Source organism: Talaromyces amestolkiae, assembly GCF_001896365.1.
Source record: "Talaromyces amestolkiae strain CIB chromosome Unknown scaffold23.1, whole genome shotgun sequence".
Lineage (NCBI taxonomy): Eukaryota > Fungi > Ascomycota > Eurotiomycetes > Eurotiales > Trichocomaceae > Talaromyces > Talaromyces amestolkiae.
The window spans coordinates 78,695-102,088 of NW_024468059.1; the positions used below are offsets into that span (position 1 = coordinate 78,695).

General features: G+C 45.1%; 7 protein-coding genes across 7 annotated transcripts; 5 read left to right on the forward strand and 2 right to left on the reverse strand.

The window, feature by feature from the left end:
- Positions 1 to 1,112: 1,112 nt before the first annotated feature.
- Positions 1,113 to 2,208, forward strand: BHQ10_009181 (uncharacterized protein; the record flags this gene model as incomplete). The annotated part of the gene is made up of 3 exons (XM_040882069.1): positions 1,113 to 1,859; positions 1,917 to 2,020; positions 2,082 to 2,208. 3 exons carry the CDS (start codon positions 1,113 to 1,115, stop codon positions 2,206 to 2,208), a joined length of 978 nt encoding a protein of 325 aa, XP_040737683.1.
- A 1,569-nt stretch (positions 2,209 to 3,777) lies between these two features.
- On the forward strand, positions 3,778 to 4,221 carry BHQ10_009182 (uncharacterized protein; the record flags this gene model as incomplete). Its single annotated transcript, XM_040882070.1, has 1 exon — positions 3,778 to 4,221. One exon carries the CDS (start codon positions 3,778 to 3,780, stop codon positions 4,219 to 4,221), a length of 444 nt encoding a protein of 147 aa, XP_040737684.1.
- A 2,445-nt stretch (positions 4,222 to 6,666) lies between these two features.
- BHQ10_009183 (uncharacterized protein) lies at positions 6,667 to 7,596 on the reverse strand (the record flags this gene model as incomplete). The annotated part of the gene is made up of 3 exons (XM_040882071.1): positions 6,667 to 7,069; positions 7,127 to 7,234; positions 7,286 to 7,596. 3 exons carry the CDS (start codon positions 7,594 to 7,596, stop codon positions 6,667 to 6,669), a joined length of 822 nt encoding a protein of 273 aa, XP_040737685.1.
- Positions 7,597 to 14,417: 6,821 nt separating this feature from the next.
- BHQ10_009184 (uncharacterized protein) lies at positions 14,418 to 15,321 on the forward strand (the record flags this gene model as incomplete). Its single annotated transcript, XM_040882072.1, has 4 exons — positions 14,418 to 14,665; positions 14,747 to 15,080; positions 15,147 to 15,229; positions 15,285 to 15,321. 4 exons carry the CDS (start codon positions 14,418 to 14,420, stop codon positions 15,319 to 15,321), a joined length of 702 nt encoding a protein of 233 aa, XP_040737686.1.
- Positions 15,322 to 15,602: 281 nt separating this feature from the next.
- On the reverse strand, positions 15,603 to 16,089 carry BHQ10_009185 (uncharacterized protein; the record flags this gene model as incomplete). The annotated part of the gene is made up of 4 exons (XM_040882073.1): positions 15,603 to 15,663; positions 15,737 to 15,872; positions 15,935 to 16,021; positions 16,071 to 16,089. 4 exons carry the CDS (start codon positions 16,087 to 16,089, stop codon positions 15,603 to 15,605), a joined length of 303 nt encoding a protein of 100 aa, XP_040737687.1.
- Positions 16,090 to 17,195: 1,106 nt separating this feature from the next.
- Positions 17,196 to 17,474, forward strand: BHQ10_009186 (uncharacterized protein; the record flags this gene model as incomplete). Its single annotated transcript, XM_040882074.1, has 1 exon — positions 17,196 to 17,474. One exon carries the CDS (start codon positions 17,196 to 17,198, stop codon positions 17,472 to 17,474), a length of 279 nt encoding a protein of 92 aa, XP_040737688.1.
- A 3,326-nt stretch (positions 17,475 to 20,800) lies between these two features.
- BHQ10_009187 (uncharacterized protein) lies at positions 20,801 to 22,716 on the forward strand (the record flags this gene model as incomplete). Its single annotated transcript, XM_040882075.1, has 3 exons — positions 20,801 to 21,364; positions 21,424 to 21,655; positions 21,713 to 22,716. 3 exons carry the CDS (start codon positions 20,801 to 20,803, stop codon positions 22,714 to 22,716), a joined length of 1,800 nt encoding a protein of 599 aa, XP_040737689.1.
- Between the last annotated feature and the right edge of the window lie 678 nt (positions 22,717 to 23,394).

A 23,394-nucleotide genomic window follows, 5' to 3' on the forward strand; every position in this document is an offset into this window, starting at 1 on the left:
GGTCGGGGCAGGACATCCTATGGAGTATGTAAATCAGACCAACCACAAAACAGAGCACGTGACACAACTTGGTAACCGCCGACAGAGCTCACGTGACCACGGATAACCTGAATTTCGCGGCGCCTCTTCTCTACTTATTTAGCTAGCCCTTCTGGAAGCCTGACCAAGCACCCATCACTACTACACGACACAACATGGGTTACTTGATATGTCTCGGATAGATGCGAATACAAGCAAACCCATCAATCAACCTACCCTTCCCACCTAGCTTCATTCTCATCTCTAGCTTTATAGTCTCCGGGTCGGCGAAGCGCAATTGCTTCTAGTAGTTGCACGTACGGCTGTTGACTGAAAGTTAATTATATTTACACAGTTTTTCTGTTTTCTTACTCACGGCTACCAACAGTGTAAGCACTCACAATGCGCTATACACGCATGTCTGCAGTGCCATTGTTGACCATTTTATGCCTGCAAAGTGCGAAGCAGTGAAGGACATAAGGCGTATCCAAGAAGCCTAAGGCAAGCGATCAATAATACTGTATGAAGATTTTATTGAGAATTAGTTTTCTAAACTATCCAGTGAGAGAGCTTGCTCATATATATTAGCAAGCGTCCTCTTACACGTGACATGGATAAAGAATCCATATTAGGAAGGGGGAGGGGTCTGCGCATGCGTTCCAAACAGCTATAGCGCTGCCTAAATCCGAAACTGCTTGATAAACCCGGGAATGTTCGTTAAGTCCGGGGCTGTGGATTCTTGGGATGTCCAGAGAGAACCAGTTGAAATGTATCAACACAACACCATAACCATGTCGCTATGGGCTTGGGGAAATTACCCAATGGCAGTTATCGCTATATGTCTCTGCCCCGAAACTGCAACTAAAGTCTCACGTAAGCCTTCTACGGGTTGATTGTTCAAAAAACAGCTGGTTGCAGGCTCAGAAATATATTGACCGCTTAAGTATTATTTGTGTCGAGGACTGGGGGACGCTTTTCTCCCCAAACTACTACTAAATTTTCTATCTCTTTCTTTTTCGATGATATAAATCCTATTTCAAACGCAATTCCTATCCTGTTGTGCTACTACTTTGACCCGAACACGTCGACTAATTATGGTTCCTATCAACCGCGCCGTCTGGCAAGACACGTTTGGTGTTCCCGGTGTGGTCCGCGAGAGTTCACTCCCTACAAATGACGAGCTTGGTGACCACAAAGTGCTTGTCAAGGTGTACGCCTGGGCCATCAATCCTTGTGACCATATACTCCAGGACAGGAATATGTTCAAGTACCCCATCATCCTGGGTTGCGACATTGCCGGAGTTGTTGAGAATGTGGTTCCAGGCTCTACGGCCGCCTCCAATTTCCGCATTGGGGACCGTATCTTAGGCTGTACCGCAAACAATGGGTTTCAGGATTATGTGGCCTTGGAAGACAAACTGCTGACTAAAGTCCTGGACGACATGGCATACCGTGATGCTGTGGTTCTTGGTCTATGCAGTGCTACCAGTGCTATGTTTCTGTTTGGAAAGGACTACCTTCGCCTCGATTACCCTAGGATCGGAGCACCTAAGAAAGGACAATCGGTGTTGATCTGGGGAGGCAGTTCTGCAGTTGGTAGCAATGCTATCCAGCTAGCTACGGCCGCAGGCTATGATGTGATTACCACCTGTTCAAAGAAGAACTTTGACTACGTAAAGCGCCTTGGCGCCGTTGATGTCTTTGACTACACGCATGCTGAAGTGACTGCAAAACTCGCTGAGGAGCTTGACAGAGGCGAATGTGCCGGTATTTTTGTGGCAGCCGGTTTAGAGGATGGCAATGTCATGGCATGCGAGATTGCGTCAGCGTGCAAACAGACGGTACGAAGGCACCTTGATTCCATCTCCCATGCATAAAGCTGACACATTTCTTCTTAGCTTAACCTTTCATCTTCTAGCTTTATCGGCAACGTAGATAACATCCCAAAGGGTGTAAATGTGAAGCAGCCGACGGCCGGGAATTTTAAAGCMCCCCCCCCACTGTTGGTTCGAAACAACACCTGCCACGTTTGGGGGATATCTACCCGAGGCTCTTGCTAGTAGATCTTACAAAGTTGCCCCTCCACCTCTGGTCGTGAGCAGGAATGGTTTGGAAGGAATCCAGGAGGCCATCGACTTGATGAAAAAGGATAGAATATCAGTGACCAAATTAGTTGTTGAGCGACCTTAGGGTGGTGCAAAGTTGACATATCCAAAACAGCTAGCCCAAGAGAATGGGCAATGTAATTTCGAGGGAGAGAGAAAAATGGACGGAGAAGCCAAGACGACAGAAAGGAAAGCTCCTCATAGCTCTTTGGTTACCATTACTGTGAACAAAAGACTAATACCATAATCGGAATTCCTCCGAAGGAGGGTGTCCTCGCATGGAAATGGAATAAGCTTAGCTGGAGATTTGTGACAGGACTTGTATCAAGGTATGAGAGCAGATTCGTAGCACTAGTGGTGTGTTGAACAACCTACCTGTAGCTAGCAAACCGGATAAAGCTATAGTTATGGTAACCTGTATGCCGTGTGCCCGCAAAGCTAGGGCAAAGGAACCCATGAAGAACCAAAATCAAGAATAAAAAAAGACAAAATGAAGTTGCAACAATGTTGCAACCTTGTGTAGCTATTCGGCTAGCAACCTGAATTGGCAGAAAGAGGGGTAAGAAGACATCAAGCTGTTCTATACCAAGTCGTTCATAAATCCAAAATTTGAGGTATGCAGCTTGCGAGGCTTACTAGGTCAACATGCAATGATGCAGTATCACCTACATTTATTTTAAGGTTGTGTCGTTCTTCTTAATCGCCGCATTGACTAAGTTCCCTTCACCGCACAGAACCAATAAATCAACCAACCAACCAACCAACAACCAACACATTAATATGACTATGATACCCGATGTAACATTGTTTAGAGTCAAAAATGATCATCCATTCGGCGGCATGCAATAGCCCCCAAACATATGTTGTTCCCAATCATTAGACTAGCAATCTTAGATGGAAAAGTGAGCAATGGACGTCGACCTTTTAAGCCTCGACGGCACTTCATTGATGAAACATACTTTCATGACTTAATTCTACCAATTATTGTAGTGAAAAATTGGTCTAGTTGTGTCCTGTTTGTGGCTAATGCGTATTGAGAAGCCCCTCTGGATTCGACCAACGAACAGAGTAGTAATCCGACTACAACGCTGTAAATTACGATCACACCTATGGTGAACAGCTTCAGGTTACGAATTCTTAGGTACTTCAGCGAGCCAGCTCCAACATTTAGTTCCCAGTGGTGCCTGTTTGAATATTTGAATGTATGTCAGATTATGAAACTAATAAGAGGCCAGAATTCAAGCACTGGGTATAGCTGGGCATATATTATTAAAACTCGAATAGGCTGCATGATATGCCCATATTGGCATTATATTCATGTTTTTGTAGTCATTGACACCCCGCGAAGCTAGACGCCTTAGTCCATACGAGCTCCGGGGTAAGCGACGGTAACTGTGCTAGTATAGCTTCGAAGTATAATTATATTACATCTGACAAATAAGCGGGATGGTGGTCATATGCATCGTATTCCCCGACAATATATTGCTGTTGGAATGTCACAATTGCTGCTGAGTCCCAATTTCCACATTACACACTATATAAGAGGAGGATAGCGCTCATAAAGTCTGTTTACTTCCTCATATTGACTGAATATCTGTCGAAAAGCAAGACAGCAAGAAACGTTCCATTTGGTCAACACAATTCGACAAACAAAATGAAGAGGTTCGCGATTTTCTTTCTTGCCTCAGGCCTAGCTCGAGCAGTGACACATTATACGAGCGAGAATGGGGTCAATTATGAGATCAAAATGACTCAGCATGGATCGGAGTTGCCTATTGAGTTGGGTACTCGGCCTGATTTATCAACTAGCGGATCTGTTAAAATTGGTTCTCCTGGCAAAAATCGGCGAAGCAACGTCCAGTCGTCATCATCAAACTGGTGTGGCATGTCTAATGTCAACCCGCCTTCTGGTCACTGGACCAACGTCGAGAGTGTCTGGAACGTTCCTCAAATTTCGCTCCGCAGCGGCCAGACTAATGCAAATCAGCCCTCTATTGCACAGTGGGTGGGCATTGATGGCGATGGGTGTGGCACTGGTCTAATTCAGGGCGGCACCGTTTCAGAGGTCCGTTCACTCTTTGTCAAAGAGCTGCTTTGATTGCCCTAGATTCTTTTCGAATGTTCGTTCCGATTGCAGACTGTTGACGATGAAAGGATAGATAATAAGTGATGGCTCCCAGTCTAATTATGCTTGGTGGGAGTTCATACCTGACGCGTTGGTCACTATCAACATGGCTGGTAATTAGATCCCTTCCAAGAAGCACTTTTAGACCCATTTTCGAGTGGCTGACATATAGAAACCCAGTCAGCATCAATGATCAAATCACAGGCAATGTAACCATGACCTCTACAACAAGTGGTATTGTGTTAGTACCCCAAAATTATTGTGATGACAGATCTGGCTATTAACAAGACGATATGTATAGCGAAATTCACAACTCCAACACCGGTGTTGATGTCTCTGTGATCATTACCGATGGTCCTGGCCAACTCTGTGGTCATTCAGCAGAATGGATTCTGGAAGATCTAACTTCCAACGGTCTTGTACCCTTTGCTGAATTCCCAACAAGTTATTTTGCCTTGGCCAGCAGTACAACCAGCACTGGGACAGTGGTGGGCGCAGAGTCTGCAGATGAGATTTATCTATACCAGAATGGTCAATACCTCTGTGAGGCCAGTTTTAACTCAGCGTATGATGGAGTCATTGTCACCCCAACTGCATAATCGTGCTGTGAGCCATTTATCTCTGTGGTTTGATGGAGATGGAGTGCACTTGGACTCTGATTCAGACACCGAAAGCTCATGGTTCACCTGAATGGCTACATTCGCGCATCATATAGCATTGGTTCTTGAAGAGCCATTATCTATAGCGAAGCGTAATCAGAAAATAAAAACAATATAACTTGATAACATGAATGCTTTTGTTAATGTTGTAGTTCTATATCATGTCTGATCATTATTGAATTTTGCGATGTTGGATCACCTCCATTGCTTTAAAAAGCCTCTTAACATTTCACTGTATACAGATTGATGAGTATGCATAGCAAGGGCAAACTTTGGTTCGGTCTCGTTACTAACACAAACCAAGATCCTCTTAGTACTACGTTTCAAGACTCTTGTTCACCACCTACAGACACCAATATGTGCAACACCCTAACTACATGTATTGTAGCATCCATACCTTCTTTGGCATAGAGCGAATTGCAAGAACGCGTATGTTAAATTTTAAGAATGGTACATTGAAGTTCCACGAACGCCTTTTGTAGCTTCTTTCCATATTCTATCCCATTCTACCTTAGCGGACCCACTCTTGTGGAAATTGCAACAGAAGGGAGATTATTCTTCAAACCATCAACTTTTTGCATCCTCGATTTGACATACCGATGACTGGGCAGATTTGTTTTGTCACACGGTATTCTAGAAGAACTAGGGATCTGCAAAGCTGAAGATTTCGTTGCAAAGTAAGTACAAGCTTCCACACCGCAGCCAGCGTGTAGAATGGGATCCTAGCCTCCAGATACAAAAGAATTCTTMCCAGCCATATTCTTGATCCCATGTTCTTGATCCTGTTCTCCCGGCTGCACAGAATGCGTGCGGCAGTTATGTTTGCTCCTACGAGTCGCCGCCGCCGACGACATAATCTAAATGGACTACACGTCCTAGAAGATATTAGCCCTAGATAAAGTCTATCACAGCTCAGTATCCGTCTATTTCGGTTGGATATTGATGTTCAGGGTTAAGATGCTACTCAATACCGATAGTCTACAACATCTATGAATTTTATCACCATTCGGTTGAGGACATATTCCTCTTTAAAGTCTCTGAGGCGGATTTGGAATTGATATCCTATGACATCTGCTGCTTCGGTAATGAACCTTGATTAATTCTCAAAATCGTTGACGGAGCCAGCTGTGCATTGAATAACAAACGTGTATGAAATCTAGCAAGTATCTGTTGTTGCCTATATTTTACTCCGTGCCAACACCGTTAGATACACCACTCACAAACTTCATATTACTCCTTGGTTCCACCAATAGTGGTACAACAGTGCCGCAGATCAGCAAGACTGCAAGTGGCTTCAACCTCAAAAAGATATTATCGTCGCTTACGAGATCATGCAGGACTCCGCGAGCCAGAAAGTGAAGCTGGTGATGGTGTTGTACCTTACCGTTTTTCCATTGATTCTGGCATGTTTTGGTCTGATAAACTCCGTCGAGAACCGCCAAAAATATACTTTAGAGTTGCGAGATGGGCTTGAAGCTGAGCTCATATGCATAGATATGTAAGAACATTAGGACACGAATTACAGCCCAATCTATCGAGATCCTGCAGTTATTTTATCTATGGATATTATTGGTACAGTAAACAATGTTCATGTTTCTATAATCGATGCGTACTTAACGACGAATTCATATTCAGTCTTTACGCAGAATAGAAAATAATACAGAGTCGAGTACATAACTCCTCAAGCGAATTTACCGCTTCGAGCTCACCGAATTCCAGACAAATATAATTTTAAGGTTATATCTAATGCTGAATGATTCTACCACGGTAGATCCTTGCCATCATATTGATGTAGACCTGGCTTGTCCTCCCAACCTGGCACATGGATATTTCGAAACCGCCCACTGCCCTCCTGACCAGTTTTCTGGGCGATTTCCAGAATCTGGCTCACGCCCGTTCCAACAGGAAGATCGGCATGCGCGTTGGCCTCGTCTGTCTGTAACCACTGGTCGGGTGTAAGTTCTCTAGCACGAAATATTTCAATGACGGGATAGGAGCAGCCTACCCCTGGATTTTGACTTATGATGGTAAAACCCTCGTTAGCCAATTCCTGCGCCCATACTACCGTCAACATATTCAAGGCCGCTTTAGTAACCTTGTAAGCTGCGGCAGGAAATTCTTTATAGCGAGGCTGTCGTGTGATTGAGCCCACAGAACTTGAACTGATGGCAATATGTTAACAGATAGCAGAAAAGCCACATTGGAGCTGCGACACTAACATGTTGATGACCTTTTTCTCGGCACCCTTCCTCAATAACGGTAAGAAAAGCTGGATCATCGTATGAGGGCCAGTAACGTTGATATGGAAAGTCTCGTCCAAGTCAGACCTACAAAAAATATTAGTAAATAATGGTTACAAGTACAGAAGAAGGATGTACATCTCCTGTGCGTAAGCACTTCCGACGACCCCAACATTATTGATGAGGACATCTAGCCCGTTCAGTCCTTTGTCTTTCAGAGCAGTCTCGATAATAGGCACAGCATTACGCATGCTTGTTTCATCCCCAACAATGAGAGGAACGAAAATGACCCGACCAGGATATTGCTCAGTGAGCGCCTTCAGGCGTTCATTTTGCGCTCGTGAAGTCGCAAAGACAGTGTTGATTTCGCTGTCTGCTTTTGCCGCTAGCTGTCGGACCAATTCGTGCCCAATTCCTCGGGCGCTGCCTGTCACGAGGTAGGTTGCCATGGTTAGAGGTACAGAGTCTGATGTTTAGGGTTTGGTAAATGATTTTAGTGAGACTTTGAGGTTGTCGGTATGCAATATATAGTACTATTTCCCGAAAATTAGTTGCCACCGATACAAAGAATCAACATGCGGTGGAAATAACATCGGAGATAGTAAATAGAAACGTCTGAGTATCTCACAAAAAAGTTGAGACAATGCGACTACTACAGCGTAACCTGTCCACATCCTGACCGTTTACCTCCACTTTGTTATCGCCCAATGATCTATTATTTGCATCCTTTATGATATCACAAGCTGATCTGAAAGTCTCTACTGTTAGTAAACTCCAAACTTGCATTTTTGAATGATCCCTTGCATGACGTTCCAGGGGCGACGCGAGGTGTATGACGCCGCATAGTGATGCGGACATACCGGGAAATTCTTTGTTTAGGCTAAGTTATCTCCGTGGCGTAGCAGAAAAGTAGCCACTGGCCACTTATGATGACCATTCACAAGTCGTGTAATAGACCAAATCTGTCCGGGGTGCATACCGGGAAATAATTGATCGGCGAATGCCTATCATTTCAATTATGGGGGAGGCCAAATCGGGCTGGGTGATCAAACCTATTGACATAGTCACTCATGCACGAAAGGTTTCCCTATCGCAATCCTGGCCTAGACGCTCGTCATCAAGTCTCAAATCGTAAAAGACAAGACCGAGGCCAAGGACGCCATTTATATGCCATGTAACCTGATAAGAAGTAGCGGTGTATTGTTTTTTTCTCGATGTAGCCACGATGTTGTCTAGTCTTGATAGAACGAAAAATAAATAAAGAGAGGGCGCTTTAACTTATAACAGAATATGCGGTATCATTTCTAGGTACTAGGTAGCCATCCATTAAATTAACTAAGGTGCCCAAGCAGCACTGTCAATTCCCCCTTGAACCCTTGTTACTGTAAGAGTCTCCTCCTCGTCATACAGTCCTATATGATGAATCATATTTCGTATAAGATGTTCAAGCTCGGTTGTAGACTTTACTATGCCGTGGAGACAATGGTCTGGCCCTAATAAGACCCCCTGGCACCGTGTGTCAGAAACCACATGGAAAATACGTCCCTCGTGTCGCAAGTCTGGTCCCTGCCGATGGAGACGATCTTTTCATCCGTGACAATAAAGAAAAGGCTCCCAATATCAGACCATAATAGCGTGGTGCTATTGCCATCGCCTACTGGCGAATAAGGAATCAATCAACTCTGGGCACCGAAATGATCACATAGTCGGCCTTCTTTGTCCCCAATCCAAAAGTGTACATCAATAAAGAGATTTCCAACAGCATCATCCAATGATGTGTCTAGATTGGAATAAAGGGATTAGATGCCCGGTGCTTCTAGTTTCTCTGATTTTTGAGGAGCTAATGGTCATTCAGTTTACTCTAGATCACGGCGCATTGCCCGCTCCAAGTCGGTGATTGTGACGCGAGCGTCCATTGCGACGGAGGCTTTGATCAATTCTTGAATTCACCTAGCCTCTCTGTAGTCTAGTCTTGAAACATGCGAGGTGAGTGGATTTGAGGGTATTGGATGGCAAGATCAATCCTCCTGGAAAGACAATTAGCATACCATTTTTAAACATCTTGTCCTAAGAAGATTAGTATCAAATGGGCTATGTCTCCGGCCAGGAGGATGTGGCGTTTGTGCAGGTTCTTGCACCATCCATCTTCAACTAAGAATGCCGCACTCTTCTCCATCCAAGCGTTATCGGGACTGCATTCAAGTTCAGCGATCAAAGACAATACAGATTTTCTATCAGTGGCCGGATTTCTTCTCCCGATAGCGGCATAAATCCCCATCTTCTTTGCTTTTGGGTTCCAGATATCGAGGCATTCAGCCGACAGTGATTCACGTGAACGCTCGTGTTGTGAAAATCTTTCTACTACTCCGCAGCCCCACGTCAACTTTAAGAACAACGTCGACAACCAGCTAAGTCATATTTGACCCTGGACAGTCCGTGAAATCATATTCCATTTGACCGACGTACAAGACTATTTGCCAAATCACAGCCTACAACACAGTGCTAGCCATTTTCGAACCCCTGTAGAATCACACCTGAACACGGTAATCCACATCAATGACATTTTCAACTTCCATAGAAGGAATAAGTCCTCTATGTCTTTGCTGGCAGGCTGTCTCTAAGACCTTTTCCAAAGCTGGCTGGTAAAGTCGGAACATGCTGCCGGTACCGGTCTTAGATGACCCATTATTAGAAACACGACGAAGAACTTCTCCTGTGGCGCCGATTATTTCAACCTCGTCAGAAACTGTCGCACGAATATCTGCAACGGTACCTTCGAACAAGACGTCATGTAGGCCTAATCCCCAATTCCTGGCGATATCATGACTTAGATTGACTGCCCTAAGAAGGGGATAGAAGACCGCCTGACGATCCAGGATTGTGACTCGAAGACCATATGTGGTGAAAATTGGTGTTAGAGTGAGACTCGCTGGCCAAGCTCCCACAATCAGAACATCACTTGGGCGTGAAGTTCGAAACATATAACAAATATATTGAGTCTTTGAAATTTTAACCGGACTCGTCTTCAATTGCCCTCTTCAATAACTATCCGGCGTAAAGAATTAAGACATCACCGTAATATTTGAAGTCGATCGAGAGGCAGAAAAAGGTATATATGTGTGATCTCACCCTTAAGAGCGGTCCCATCCTGTCAGTATCAACTATATGCACCAGTGGACCGATCCTTGAGTTTGAGAAAAACCATCTTTTGGTCTGTAATTCTAGGCAATTATTGTAGATTCCGGTGGCACCGTAGATGTAGAACTACCAAATTTAGCGTTTTTGGCAAAGTAATAAGAAAAAATGGAGAGAAGAAATGCAAAATCGAGAGCCAAGAATGTCAATTATTTTGCAGTCCGGCAGCCATAAAGCAACCATCTCCTGAAGATCCCTAGTGATTCAACTTTCAAGTGATTCTCCAGGACAGGTAGGAACGTTATATTATATGTGATTTGACGATCTCGGCTCGTAAAAGATGCTCGGAGTTTGGAAAGTAGAAGAAATCACACATAAGCTTCGTTAGGTCAAATGTACCATCTTCACAGTATCTTATACAGTCCATGTACTCTTCCAGACAATGAACACTAACTCACGTTTGAGAATTTGTGAATATCGAGTGGCGTTCGAAAATGACCTGTCTGGATGGAGCAGCTAAACAGGTATCATCTCGATACTCAGGTCTTTGATGTGATCCGCGCTATTCCTGAAGTAATGACTGCGTGTATTTGAGAAGAACCAGTTTCTGATTGATAAAAATAGGTGCAAGTGAAGGCCGGCGATGATTCGCCTACTCGTTCAACGAAGTATGGTAAATTATATAGTTCAGCCCAACCGCAAAATCATAGCACTTCTTTATACATCATCCACAAAAGTACTACTTCTGTCCTTAGAGATCCGGAGAACCGAGATTAATATTGTAAATATTGCCAATTGGATTAGAATCATACTTATCGAGCAAAGTATGGCAACGGAAAACTTTAACTAGGCGTGCAAATTTCATAAAGTAACGTACAAAAATTGTCTTATGATCAAATATATGTGCCACTGAAATGTATTTCAGACGACCTCCAAAATTCTGAGATTTCCTTTGGAATGTCATTTTGCCTTAATGTTCCAGGACCAATCTATGCACTATTCTTGTTGTCTCCCTGTAGCAAGCATAGCCCGTAATGGATGGCTCAGCTTGTCACTTTAGTCAGTCTGGTTTTCAGATGGGATTCATGATACTCTGGCAATAAGCAATCCCTCTACTTGAGTCTCATGGGGCTGCAACAAGACAAATCAGCTATCCATACAATATTGATTGTGAGGGAACCACAGGCCTAGAGGGATCAATATGAACCTCGAATTTCCGAAAAACAAGCGCGAAGCAGAGATAAAGTTCTGCCCAAGCGAGACTGCAGATGGTCACTGAGCCAACCGAACTCAAGTTGTCGAGGAAAGCACGTAATTGATCCTAAGACAGCTCCGTGGACCTTTGGAAAAGGCCACAAGCCACTTATCGAGGTCCTTTCATTGAGCTTCAAGCCATCTATAGGGAATTAATTCATGAGGATTGGGAAGATGGTATCGTTGCGATGTACCAAGTGACTGCTCACCCCAACGACTAGAAATTCATGGATATCCTGTTAGGTTTAGCCATTCAAGAACAGTCATAAGGTTTTCCGTACTCCTCTAGGTAGTGAAATCTCGTCTATAGTTGCGCCTTGAGGTGGGACAACGCGACTAGCGCCTCTCTCAACTTCTGATGAACATTTGGTGAAGTTAACACGTAATAAGAACCGTGCATTAGTGTCATTCCTGTTGTATCTGCGCGTCCGGATAGAAGCGCCTGCGCTTCGTCATATAGACTACCTGCGCTGGGGACGGTGTTACTTCGATATGCTTCAAGACAAAGTAACTCGTGACATATGGTTGTTGGGTGCGTAAATCACGTAACCTTCTGCTTTCTTCGTAGTCTCTTATTTGAGCTTTTAAGATCTGTGTTGAGAATCCGCATCAGTTTGTTAATGGCGAAAACTGACATAGAGTGACGAACCTGTTGCAGGTCAACAAGCCCTGAAGTAGCGGGATTGACGATCCTTGAGATATTTGGGGATAATTGATCATTGCTGCTTTTGAAAATATTGAGTGTTTGATACCAATGAACACTGGTAGTGAAGCATCCATGGCCTGGATTATTGGTGCTTCGAAGCCGCGTGCATCGATCGCATTGATAGTGTTCCCAAAGCAAAGATCTTCCAGTGGAACAAGTTTTCAGTAGATAGTTTGGAGCCAGTTCCGGGAATTACTCACAGGTATTCACGTCAACAGCCGTGAATCGATATGCATAAAAAAGATCTGCTGGTCGGGAGCCCAATTTTTCAAATGAGTCGCATAATTGGACTACCTAATGTCGAATTAGTCATTGATAGTAGGTAAACGGAAATATGCAATAATATCATATCTCCCAAATGAATATGTACTTTTTCCAAAACAAGCGACTGTATATCCGCAAATCGTTTTTTGAGAGAATAATCTGCTCAACACATTCCTCCTCTCCTTAGCCTCGTTGTATGTCAGGACGCCGAAGGAAGAACAATCTTTGCCGAAACTATGGTACAGAGGTTTTCCATTTATCCTATCTCTTTGACACGTTATATTTTTTCAAGTACGCCGCAGGAGATCGAAAGTGGATCTGTCATTCTCACGCAGTCAAATCAATGTCTAGTTGTATCTCGAAGCAGTGTCTGTATGATAATATACCTCATTCGGACCCACACGAATAACAGCTCCCACAATGATCAAAATTGTGGCTTCTCATTAGACTGGCTAGTATGCATTTTCGGACACTTTGTGATTTGCACCTACCGTAATGATTGTGTAGCTTCTCCAATGTATGTACGAAGGACCCCCTTTGTTACCAGATCAATCTACGCCTTGTAGAGTGTAGAAATGGCTGCAAAAATGGACCGGGGAAAGCCGCCAACGGATGCCAAAAGAGGTTGGAAACTGCGTTATAGGCCAAGTAGACAACAATCCCACTTAGTATGAGCCAATAACGGCTAATAACATATAGCTTGCTAGGATCAAACATGATGTTTAATAGGAGCTGTTATTTTTCAGTTGTTTTATAGACTTGCTTTTCACCCAGACAGAAACGCAACAATAGTGTGATGAACAGGATATTCGTGAAGGAGATGATTGCAAATTAAAACGTGTCTCATTCGGCATCTGCACGGTGACTATCTATGTCAGTCCTGGCTCGACTCATTCGTTCTTCAGACTCGTTATGGACAATTCGTAAGCCATAGAAGTGGAGATGGCAAAACGAATATGCGAGAGCTCGCACGTTTATTGGCAGCGGATAGACCGGTGATCTCCCCGGGACCCTTGTCATATAGTTTAGTTAAACTAGCTATGTATGTAGCCCGAACGCACCGAAGAAACCATGCTCTAGTCAATTTTGCGAGGATCTCCTCCTGACCGCAATTTCATCTTTAAACCTTGGGATACCAGATTCACGATCAAACCAGGCGACTGCATGTGGTAGAACTGTATGATTGAGGTAGATAACTGGGAATATTCGCGATTTTACAGATAACACAACAGACGATACATCGATTGAGTATTGAGCATGGCAGAGATACAGGATTTTATTCTATCAGTAAGTCAATGTGCAGGGATTACGAGAAGCATGTTTTCTCGGCTAGGATAATCATACGCTGACCGAGTGAAACCCCCGAAATAGGATACAGAATCAACAGATGATTCTGTTTACAGTGGGAGTATTGAATCGTATGTAGCGAACGGAATCTTATTCGTGAACGGGATCAATAACATATGCGTTACTCTCATTTAGAGAATTGACATCACTCCGTAGTAGTATTTTGAACTACCACTACGAGAACGGACGACGATACCATGCGTATCATCGAGGTGCCTATTGGTATGCAAAGATTCGTCAATGGAAAAATTCTTTGACTGAAGAACCTCCTAGGGGGCCTAATGATGAGCGCGCCATGAATCATCTCGATCTAGGGTAAGACTCTTCGACGCAAAATGGCAGATTCAATTTTCTCGCAATAACAGGATTTCCCAGTCATCATTTGTATAATCTTGTCTTACAAGGAGAGCTTTACTTGGCTCCAATTACAAAAAATCCCCAGGCAAGCTCCAGTTGTATCGGCCGCTGAGTCCTTCTGACAGTTTTGCAGAACGTCATAGACGTTGGGACTGGCACAGGCATCTGGGCAATGTCAGTATTTATTCGCCGTGCTCATTCAAGATCATGTATCAAGCAAAAGATCTCATTCATTTTGCCTCCAGTGACTTCGGAAGTCTTCATCCATCAACTAAAGTGATTGGAACTGATCTATCGCCAATTCAGCCCAGCTTAGTGCCACCAAACCTCCAATTTGAGATTGATGACTGCTGTGACGAGTGGACCTACGCCCCGAAAACTTTCGACTTCGTCCACGTACGTGGTCTATATGGATGTGTTGCTGATTGGGACGAATTTTACAAAAGAGCGTTGAGGTAAGCTGAAGTCAGGTCATCTAGAGAACGGCCCAACATCAAAAAAAGAGCTTTCTTTTTATCGCTGATTCGTATGTGTAGACACCTAAAACCGGGTGGTTATTTGGAACAAGCGGAGATTTCCGTCGTTCCAAAGTCCCAAGATGGCAGTACAGACGGTACTATCTTCGATAAATGGGGTGCAGTATCCCTTAAGGCTGGAGATGCTTTTGGCAAGACTCTGCGAATATCTGAAGAGGCTAAAGAAAGGATCATTGCGGCAGGGTTTGTAGACGTTGTGGAACGCCGTTTTAAGGTCCCCATCGGACCATGGGCGAGGGATCCTCATCTAAAGGAACTGGGGCGTTATAATCGGCTTTACTGGAAAGAAGGCATTCAAGGGTGGACGATGATGCTTTTGACGAAGATCCTCAAGGTACGAATAGGGTAATGTGGTGGTCTACTTGGGTATATATATAAAGCTGACTAAGTGCTCGAATAGTGGAAACGAGAAGAAGTTGAAATATATTTGATGGAAGTTAGACAAGCTCTACGTAACCCGAGCTATCACGCCTATCATGAGTTGTAAGTTCAGATGTACGCATCACTGATTTTTAATGTTTCTGACCGATGAGAAAAGTATCGTCGTGTATGGGCGAAAAGCACCTGAAACATAACAGGAGACGCAATCACACTAAGAGGACAAAATCAAATCGTGATCAAAATTGTCGCCCTGCATGCATTAAACTTGCGATTTTCAATTGAAGAATTGATCGTTTGGATGTAATCTTCATTCAGATAGATGATGAAAGCCCTAATTGTAATCAAATACACATTTTCGCATCATTCTTTACTGTTCAGTAGTCTAACTACCGTACAGACTCGAATCCTCGAAGCCTAAGTCTCAAATGATCCGCTTCCTTTTTGGGTCTTTTTATTTCTCCAGTCTTTCCAGATCTTAAAACTCAAGGTCATAGGCTAGAGTGTCGTCACAGAGCTCCTCCCTTAATTTATGCACCCTATAAAGACAGTTAGCGTTGAGGTAATTGCTGGTCACATAGCTGACGCTCATCACATTAAAGACGATCATACTCTAAATGAGCTGGGTGAATTGCATAACTGGCAATATGTTCTGGCTTCTCCAATACCGCTACAATGCCCATATCGAAGCCTTTCGCTCGAGGAACCGAGATCGGCAGCGGCCCATTAGCTTCCACAGAGAGGAGGCCTGTACATAAAGCGCACAATATGAGTCACCAATGGACCAAAAAGTGTGTTCTATTCTCATACCAGGAATCTTGTCAACCATACTCTTCGTCAGACTTCTCCATTGTGAGAGCTGTTCTTGCGTGACGCCTGGCTTGAGGTGGAAGAGGACTGGGAAGTTCGTCAGGGTTTAGTCAGAAGGTCTAGTGCTGTGACTCACCAATATGATACACCGGCATCTTAATTCTACTATGAATTCAGCTCTATCCGCGTGCTATTATTGAAGAAATCAATCAAGCAGAAATGAATAAAGCAAAGATTCTATTTGATGATTTCCTTCAAATACGTAGGGTCGTTCCTGTTATCGGATATACGGCCGATAATTCCAACTGACTCATCGGAGGTACTCCGATGGGGCATCCGATGGGACATCCAATAGAATTTAAGGTTGTGAAAGAGGTCTCTACGCTCATTGCCTACAAATTTGTAAGAAGTTGTTCGAGATTCTGTTTATTGGGAGATTGGGCTGAGACCTACCTGGTAGACAATCCATACTCTTCTGTCTGCGTGGGGTTTTGTAGGAAATCTCTCTAGGTTTATCATTGTCCTGTTCCTCATAAACATCAAACTGCTGTAGCTTGTAAATGACATGCCGCGCCAGTCTAAAAATCTTATCATAATGTAGATCTATTAGCTTTTGTAACCGGCCGTCCGGTACTGACCATATTTGGGTGAACTTCTCAGCTCATGAATAGCCCGAAGCTTCTAGAAAGCTGGTTTCATCGCCTTGATATTTTGGATAGCTTTAACACTTTTTGTACCTAGCCTATTTCCTCCGAAGCTGTCCTGATTTTTGGCTTAAGAATACTTAGTTCCTTTTATCATAAACCACAATACTAAGTCAACCAAGCCAACAGCTAAATGCAGTCGAGATGGATGAACCCCTCGTCTTTGCGATCGTCCACCCCACCCGTGGACACAACTTGATGTCCTTCTTGTGTGCTCGAACAACGTCCATGTCAGGGAAAAGAAAAGCATTTTGTCCAGTTACACCCAGGTAAATGGGTAGTCATCCGCCTATGTGACTTCCCAGTACGAAAGATTGTCCTAGGTCTGTGAACGTTGGGGTAATATTCACATTTCTTTTTTTGGCTGACTCTACTACGATCAAGACGATTGGACTCAATGTTCTCCACGGTGCCTGCCAGATGATGCCATACATTGAAAACATCTGAGTCCTGTGCGGTACCTATATCCCTGATTACCAGATGCCTATAAAACTGCTTTACCCTAATTTGATCACCTATCTGGTGATATCTTGGCTATTGCACCAACATTCTACCACATGCACCCTGACCAGGAAGATTGGGATGAGAGGGAGCCGGAGTACGAGGATGATGAAGCCTACGCACCGAACGATGAAGGACAGAAAGAGGACGTTAATATTCTATTCGACGATGGCACCACGCCTGGTACAGGAGTGGATTCGTTGGGCGCTGACTCCGATATTGAAGATAGAGATGGCTATAAGGGTGTTCATGGGCTTGACGATTTGTCTTCTGATAGTAACTTTGTCCCAGATGCCGAAAGTGATGCGGAACTGTCAGATGGTGATGACGATTGATATTTGTCTCATTTAGCACAACAGTGCCAATGATGACTGTATTCAATTAGCTTATTCAGACGCCTGACTGGAGATGTCATCATCATTTCCATTATTCGCTCTCGGTTCGCCAAGGTTCCGGAGGTCGTTTGGACTTTCATATCATAGTGGAATGGCGTTTATTTGGTCTCTATCAACTCTGTCTGGCATGTCTGGCAGAATTCTGATTTGAACTGTCTAGGTAATCAGCCGCTTGGGTACCTAGTCATCTATATATTATAAATAATTCGGCTTCTACGTGTTCGCTTAACGGATACCTATGGTTAAATACCTACATGTAGGAACGGTATAGCTTTGGGAGTCGAGATTATCAGGCACCTAGGCAGAAAGACGTTCTTGCAACCGCAGCATGGTGGTGCCAAATCCCATTCCTTCCAGCGTTCCTGGACTAGTCAATATTGCATATGGTGCTGATTCTGCGTAGTTATCTCGATTTCGAATAAATAAAATTTTTGAAACTTTAGAAGCCTTCGGTGCTCATACATACCTAGGTATATTCATGCTACCTCCCAAGTTAGCGAGTGACGGACGTCGAATATCCATGGAAATAACAGGACTCCGGGCTGGTAGGATCAACCAGGTTCATCTTTCGTCGCCTATTTCGGCCCTGATTCAATGTTTGTGGCAGGTCAAGTATCTACTTTATGATTGAGCAACATCCACGGACTATAGTCATAGGTGGTGTAGATATGATTGAGGGTATCTGATGTAATTTGACCCCTCTCTCTTATTGATGTCGTTATGATTGCTGTGTACCAGCACAGATTCGGGGACTTAACATCCGAGCCATGCTAACATCCCGCTTAGCTCAAGGCCCAATAGATGCTTACTGGCCATCGTCCAGCGCCAAGATGGACTATTGAGGGGACTCGTCAGCTACTCTCCGGATGCGCCGGAACCTGCTTCGACGGTGAAAAGGACGTTGAAACCAGTCAAATAGTAACTTACTTTTTTTAAATCTTTACTTTTTGTCAACATGCTATTCCCATTAGTTCATCATACTCATATACACATAACTTCAGGAAATAGGGTCGCAAAACGAAATCATGACGGAGGAGAAATTTTACTGATGGCAAGGCGGATGCTTCTTTGGCAAAAGATCCCAAGGTGACGTTTCGTGGTTGATCGATTGTTGATCTCTTACGAACTATGACAACTCTGGTCAAGCATGTCGATGAGACGTGTAGTCTTACGGTCACAGTTGCCGATATGAAAAGCGCGACTGCTCGTGTCGCGTGCCAAAACAGTCTGCCGACAGACACCGACTAGTCTGCGAACGGCTGTCTGTTCCCCTTACGTTGCTCTCCTCTCTAGGCCATACAGAGACACACGGACTCATCAAGCCATGAGATTGTCTTTGTTCTTATTTCATTTCACCACGTTCGCTTTGTACGGTGATGGCTTAACGATGGATCGATCTCCGAGACACTGCGGACAGCGAGTGGCGTTGGAATAGCACAACGGAACGACGAGCGGTAAGAAATGTGGTGGTAGAGACGACGCGGAATGGTTGACTCATCGCCATGGCTGGGAGAGTGGTCGCGCCAAAAGAACAACGCAATGACGTCTGTGCGAGCGACGGTCGTGGCCGTTATAACAGATTCATTTCCGCCAGACAACTCTTTCTGGTAGAAGGTCTTGTTCGACGGGTGTTGCTGCTCGCAATGTGAACTGGGGAGAGCGTCCCGGATGCCTCAAGAATATGGCCACTGCGGAAATCGGAAAAGTAGTTAATCCGGCAACGGCGGCTTTCCTGGATTGCGACATGCCAGTGTCTGTACAATTACTACATACTACATAGTATGTATGTCCTACGGAGTGTGTGTTGAAAGAGCAACTCACGGTCCTCGCCCAAGCCTCTCGATAGACCTGTCCGTGCGGTTCATCCACTCAGGATCACCGCAGTCACGGCACAAGCTCGCAACTCGCCCTAGGATTCGCTGTCGACATGCATGCTATAGTTTGCTAATCTATCGTCGTATAGTCCTATACGGCGACGGTGTACGTGCAAGTCTAGTCACGCTCCAACACAAACAGCGTGCTTGACTGCTCCGGGTCCACGAGATGGCGAGCGATATAGTCAGAATGCACACTGCCCGGCGTGCGAGCCTCAGGCCCTTTGACTGGACAGTGGACTCCACGAACCGCCGCGTTAGGMCCCTTTCGGCTAGCCCAGGCTACCGGAAGGCGCGCTAAGGCGTATGCCCGTGCCAAGCCTCGTTCCCGTTTTGCTGCTTTGGGCCAATGACCGTCTGCCTGTGTCAACTTCGTCCTACCTCCCCTCCTATTTCCTACCTCTCGCTCGTCGGCCTCCATTGCCTATACCCACTGGCCATGCCATCATTATGCCGGCGGCCATCGTACGTAGAATCGTGAACGATCACAGCTGGTGACCTGGCACCTCATGTCGGCTAATTTACTGTGTCTCACTTGAGGCGTCAACGGCCACAGGAGAAACCCCGGCCATTAAGGTTGACAAACAAAGCTTTCGCTCCAGGAGCCCCAATCACCAGGGTCTAAAGATAGTCTATTGGATTGGGGGCCACCATGGCTTTATCATTATTGAGATAATCGGACCTCGCCCGTGGTTGATGTTCGCCAAAACACGGGCAGCAACCATTGGACGGTTGCTTTGGGTGGCTCGAACTAATACCTAACCTCTAATCTCTAGCCTAACAGATGATTGACTGCGCATTCAGCACTTGACCTTCCCACAAGCAAAAATCTCGAGTGTGCTCCTTGCAAATAGCCAGCACATGTACCGCAATCCGCCGTCTGAGTGGTTGATCCTAAGGAGATCCTCCTCCTCCATCCTCAGAAAAAAACCCTCGTCCCCTCGTCCCGTGTCGCAATCTACCATCCACCATCCTGCCTACCTGAATCAGTCATACCCTCTTACTCGTTTCGGATGATCATGACAATCATGCGTCGAGCGGTGGCTCCTCGCAGTATTCGATCCGCCTCCAATCTCCTAGCGAATTTATCTAGGTCCGATCTCATTGGACCAAGGCTTCATCATTTTCTTTTTGTCCTGGGGTAGTTCTCCAGCGAGTGGGCCGTGCGAGATTGCGAAGCCATGTATTCATTAGCCACAAAGCAACGATGGGATGGATGGATGTGCTCCTGACTCCTGGCCTTTGCACGGAACAATCGCGGTCCGCAAGCTGCTTATCGGTCACTTCTCCTTTCTTCTTCTATCTTTCTTCCCTTCTCTCTTTCCAGTCTGTTTCTTCCTCCGTCACTATATTCCCACTTGTCTTGACACATTTCGAGACACCAAGGCAAAGATGTGGACGTGGTTTTCGCGCTGTGTACCTGGCTTAAGCTTGCTATCACTGATAGCACTGCTGCTCGTGGCCTTTCCAGATATCACAAGTGGAATCTCCCATTTCGCGCCTTGGTCGGGGAATGCGCCAACGACGAAGGCTCCCGATCACGGTCATCATGGAGCGTCTCGACACCCGCTTCCCCTGTCGCTGGCCCAGAAGATTTTCATCGGATACACCGTACTAGTTCACTTGAATGCCGTCACCTTCGTGGGGAGGTTGGCATGGGCGCTGTCACGAATGACATATGCAACTCGCGCCGTGTTGCGTCGACGTCCAGCAACCAAGTCTTTCTGCAGCCCAGCCGGTTCAGAGACTCCTCCCTTTGCCGATAGTCCGATCATGACCCCAGCTCTATCCGAGTTCTCGGATCCTATGAGCTTTGATCTAAACGATCTCGAAAATGGTGATGGCGGCGAAGTCGTGCATGCCATTATCCTGCCCAACTACTCCGAAGATTTAGAAACACTGCAGACTACGCTCAAGGTTCTTGCAAGCCATCCACGGGCCGCAACTCAATATGAGGTAAACTGAAAATTTCTCTTACATGACATTGATTATCCAGAATACTAATACGCATTCAGATCTTCCTTGCTATGGAACAGAAAGAAGTCAAAGCTCCCGAGAAAGCAGTAACTCTCATATCGACGTTTCAAGGACAGTTTCGTGATATTTGCGGCACCTTTCATCCTGCTGGGCTACCTAGGGAGATTAGTGGTAAAGGGTCTAATGTGGCTTGGGCCGCAAAGCATATCGTGGAGACGCGCCGGGATGCATCTATCGATGCACGAGACGTGATCATCACAGTCATGGATGGTAGGTTACCGAAGATTAAGTTTCATGTTGGTCCTGCAATGCTCACTCCATACATAGCCGATACCCATCTTTCGCAGGATTACTTCAATGAAATTCGCCGAATCCACTGGCGCGAGAACGCCGATGCAGAGCGTGCATTCTATGCCTCCCCCATTATCTTTGATCGCAACTCGAACGATGTGCCAATCCTAGTGCGATGTGCTGATTTACTCTGGGGCTTTGCTGGTATCTCAGCCATGTATCCTGGCTGTGCAATTGTCATCCCTACTTCTGTGTACTCTCTACCACTTGCCCTTGCAAGAAGAGTCGGTGGGTGGGACGGCGACTCTACATCCATCGGTGAGGATATGCATATGCTTCTCAAATGCTACTTTGAGACAGCTGGAGACGTTATTACACACGTTATAGCTAGCCCGGCTAGCCAGTGCAATATTGAGAGCGCTGGGGATGGAAATTGGGGTCCTTATACGTCAACCTTGTTTGCTCGCTATCGCCAAGCTCTTCGTCACATGTGGGGAGCACTTGACACGGGTTATTCTGTTCGCCAAAGTGTGGGAGGTCTTTCGGGTAAAGGATCTCAGCGACTGCGTCTTCGTACCCGACATTTGGCGTTACTGCATCTCCTGTTCGAGGCGCATTTTCTGCCAAGCCATTTAACAATCCTCCTATTGTTCTCCGCTTTATACACCGCATTTGTTCCCACCGCGCATATTCATCCGACGTTAGCCTGGGCATTTTTTATTACTGGGTTTTTGCGTGGAATGTCGTTTGTTGGAATGAACGCGTGTATTACTTTGTACGATCGTTGGTATTCGATCTGCATTAGGTCTCGTTCAAACGACATGGCGAAAGCCGGTTTGAAAGACACTGGATTCTCTTTCAGAAAGTGGTACCAACTCCAGCAACTCGCTGAACGCATCTGCTTCCCTATCGCAGGCACTGTCTTTGGCTCAATTCCTGCTATCCAAGCCGAAGTCTCGCATTTCTTCACCGATCGGCTGGTTTATCGCGTCAGCAAAAAACCATCATTTGCGTCTACTCCTATTGCTGTCCCGGCATAATCCTGTGGATGCGAAAACTGTACTGCATAAGGTGAGGTTACTCCGGTGTATATACTGATATCGAAAGCCGACGCCGACAATCCGGGCATCTGTCGGCTCAGATTAATCTCTAATGATTGATACGTGCTGTTTGGGATATGTATGGGACGTCATTTTCTATTGGCGTTTTGGGATGTTTGCAAATTCACGGAAGGAATGTCCCCGTTGGATTCGACAGGGGTCTAGGTATACATAGTCTTCTTGCATTTATAGACTACACAATCTATATAATCTTAATGAAACTCTTTTGATGTTGATGCATGGAACCTACAATATTTGGACTGTAGTTGAGATTGTAAAATGATGATAAGCACGGCCTGGTAGCCAGTGTTATTCAGGACTCGTCGGTCACACTTAAATGTTGGATTGGGTGGTTAAAGATTCAAGAATGGCCATTTTGTATGGTGTATGGGGTTGGGCGGGTGGCTTACCGATTACGTTACATTTAGATTATTTACAGATCGTTAATATATAAATTTAAATGTTAGATGTAGTTTATGTATTGATTTGTTGAGATATAACATATTGAGAGTTGTGTAGAAAACCATACAAAATTGAAGGTGGCCCGTTTCCATGAAATACGTTAGGAGTTATTCGTCTGCCTAATTCGCCCGAGACTCCCGTCCGCCCCTTTGCTCT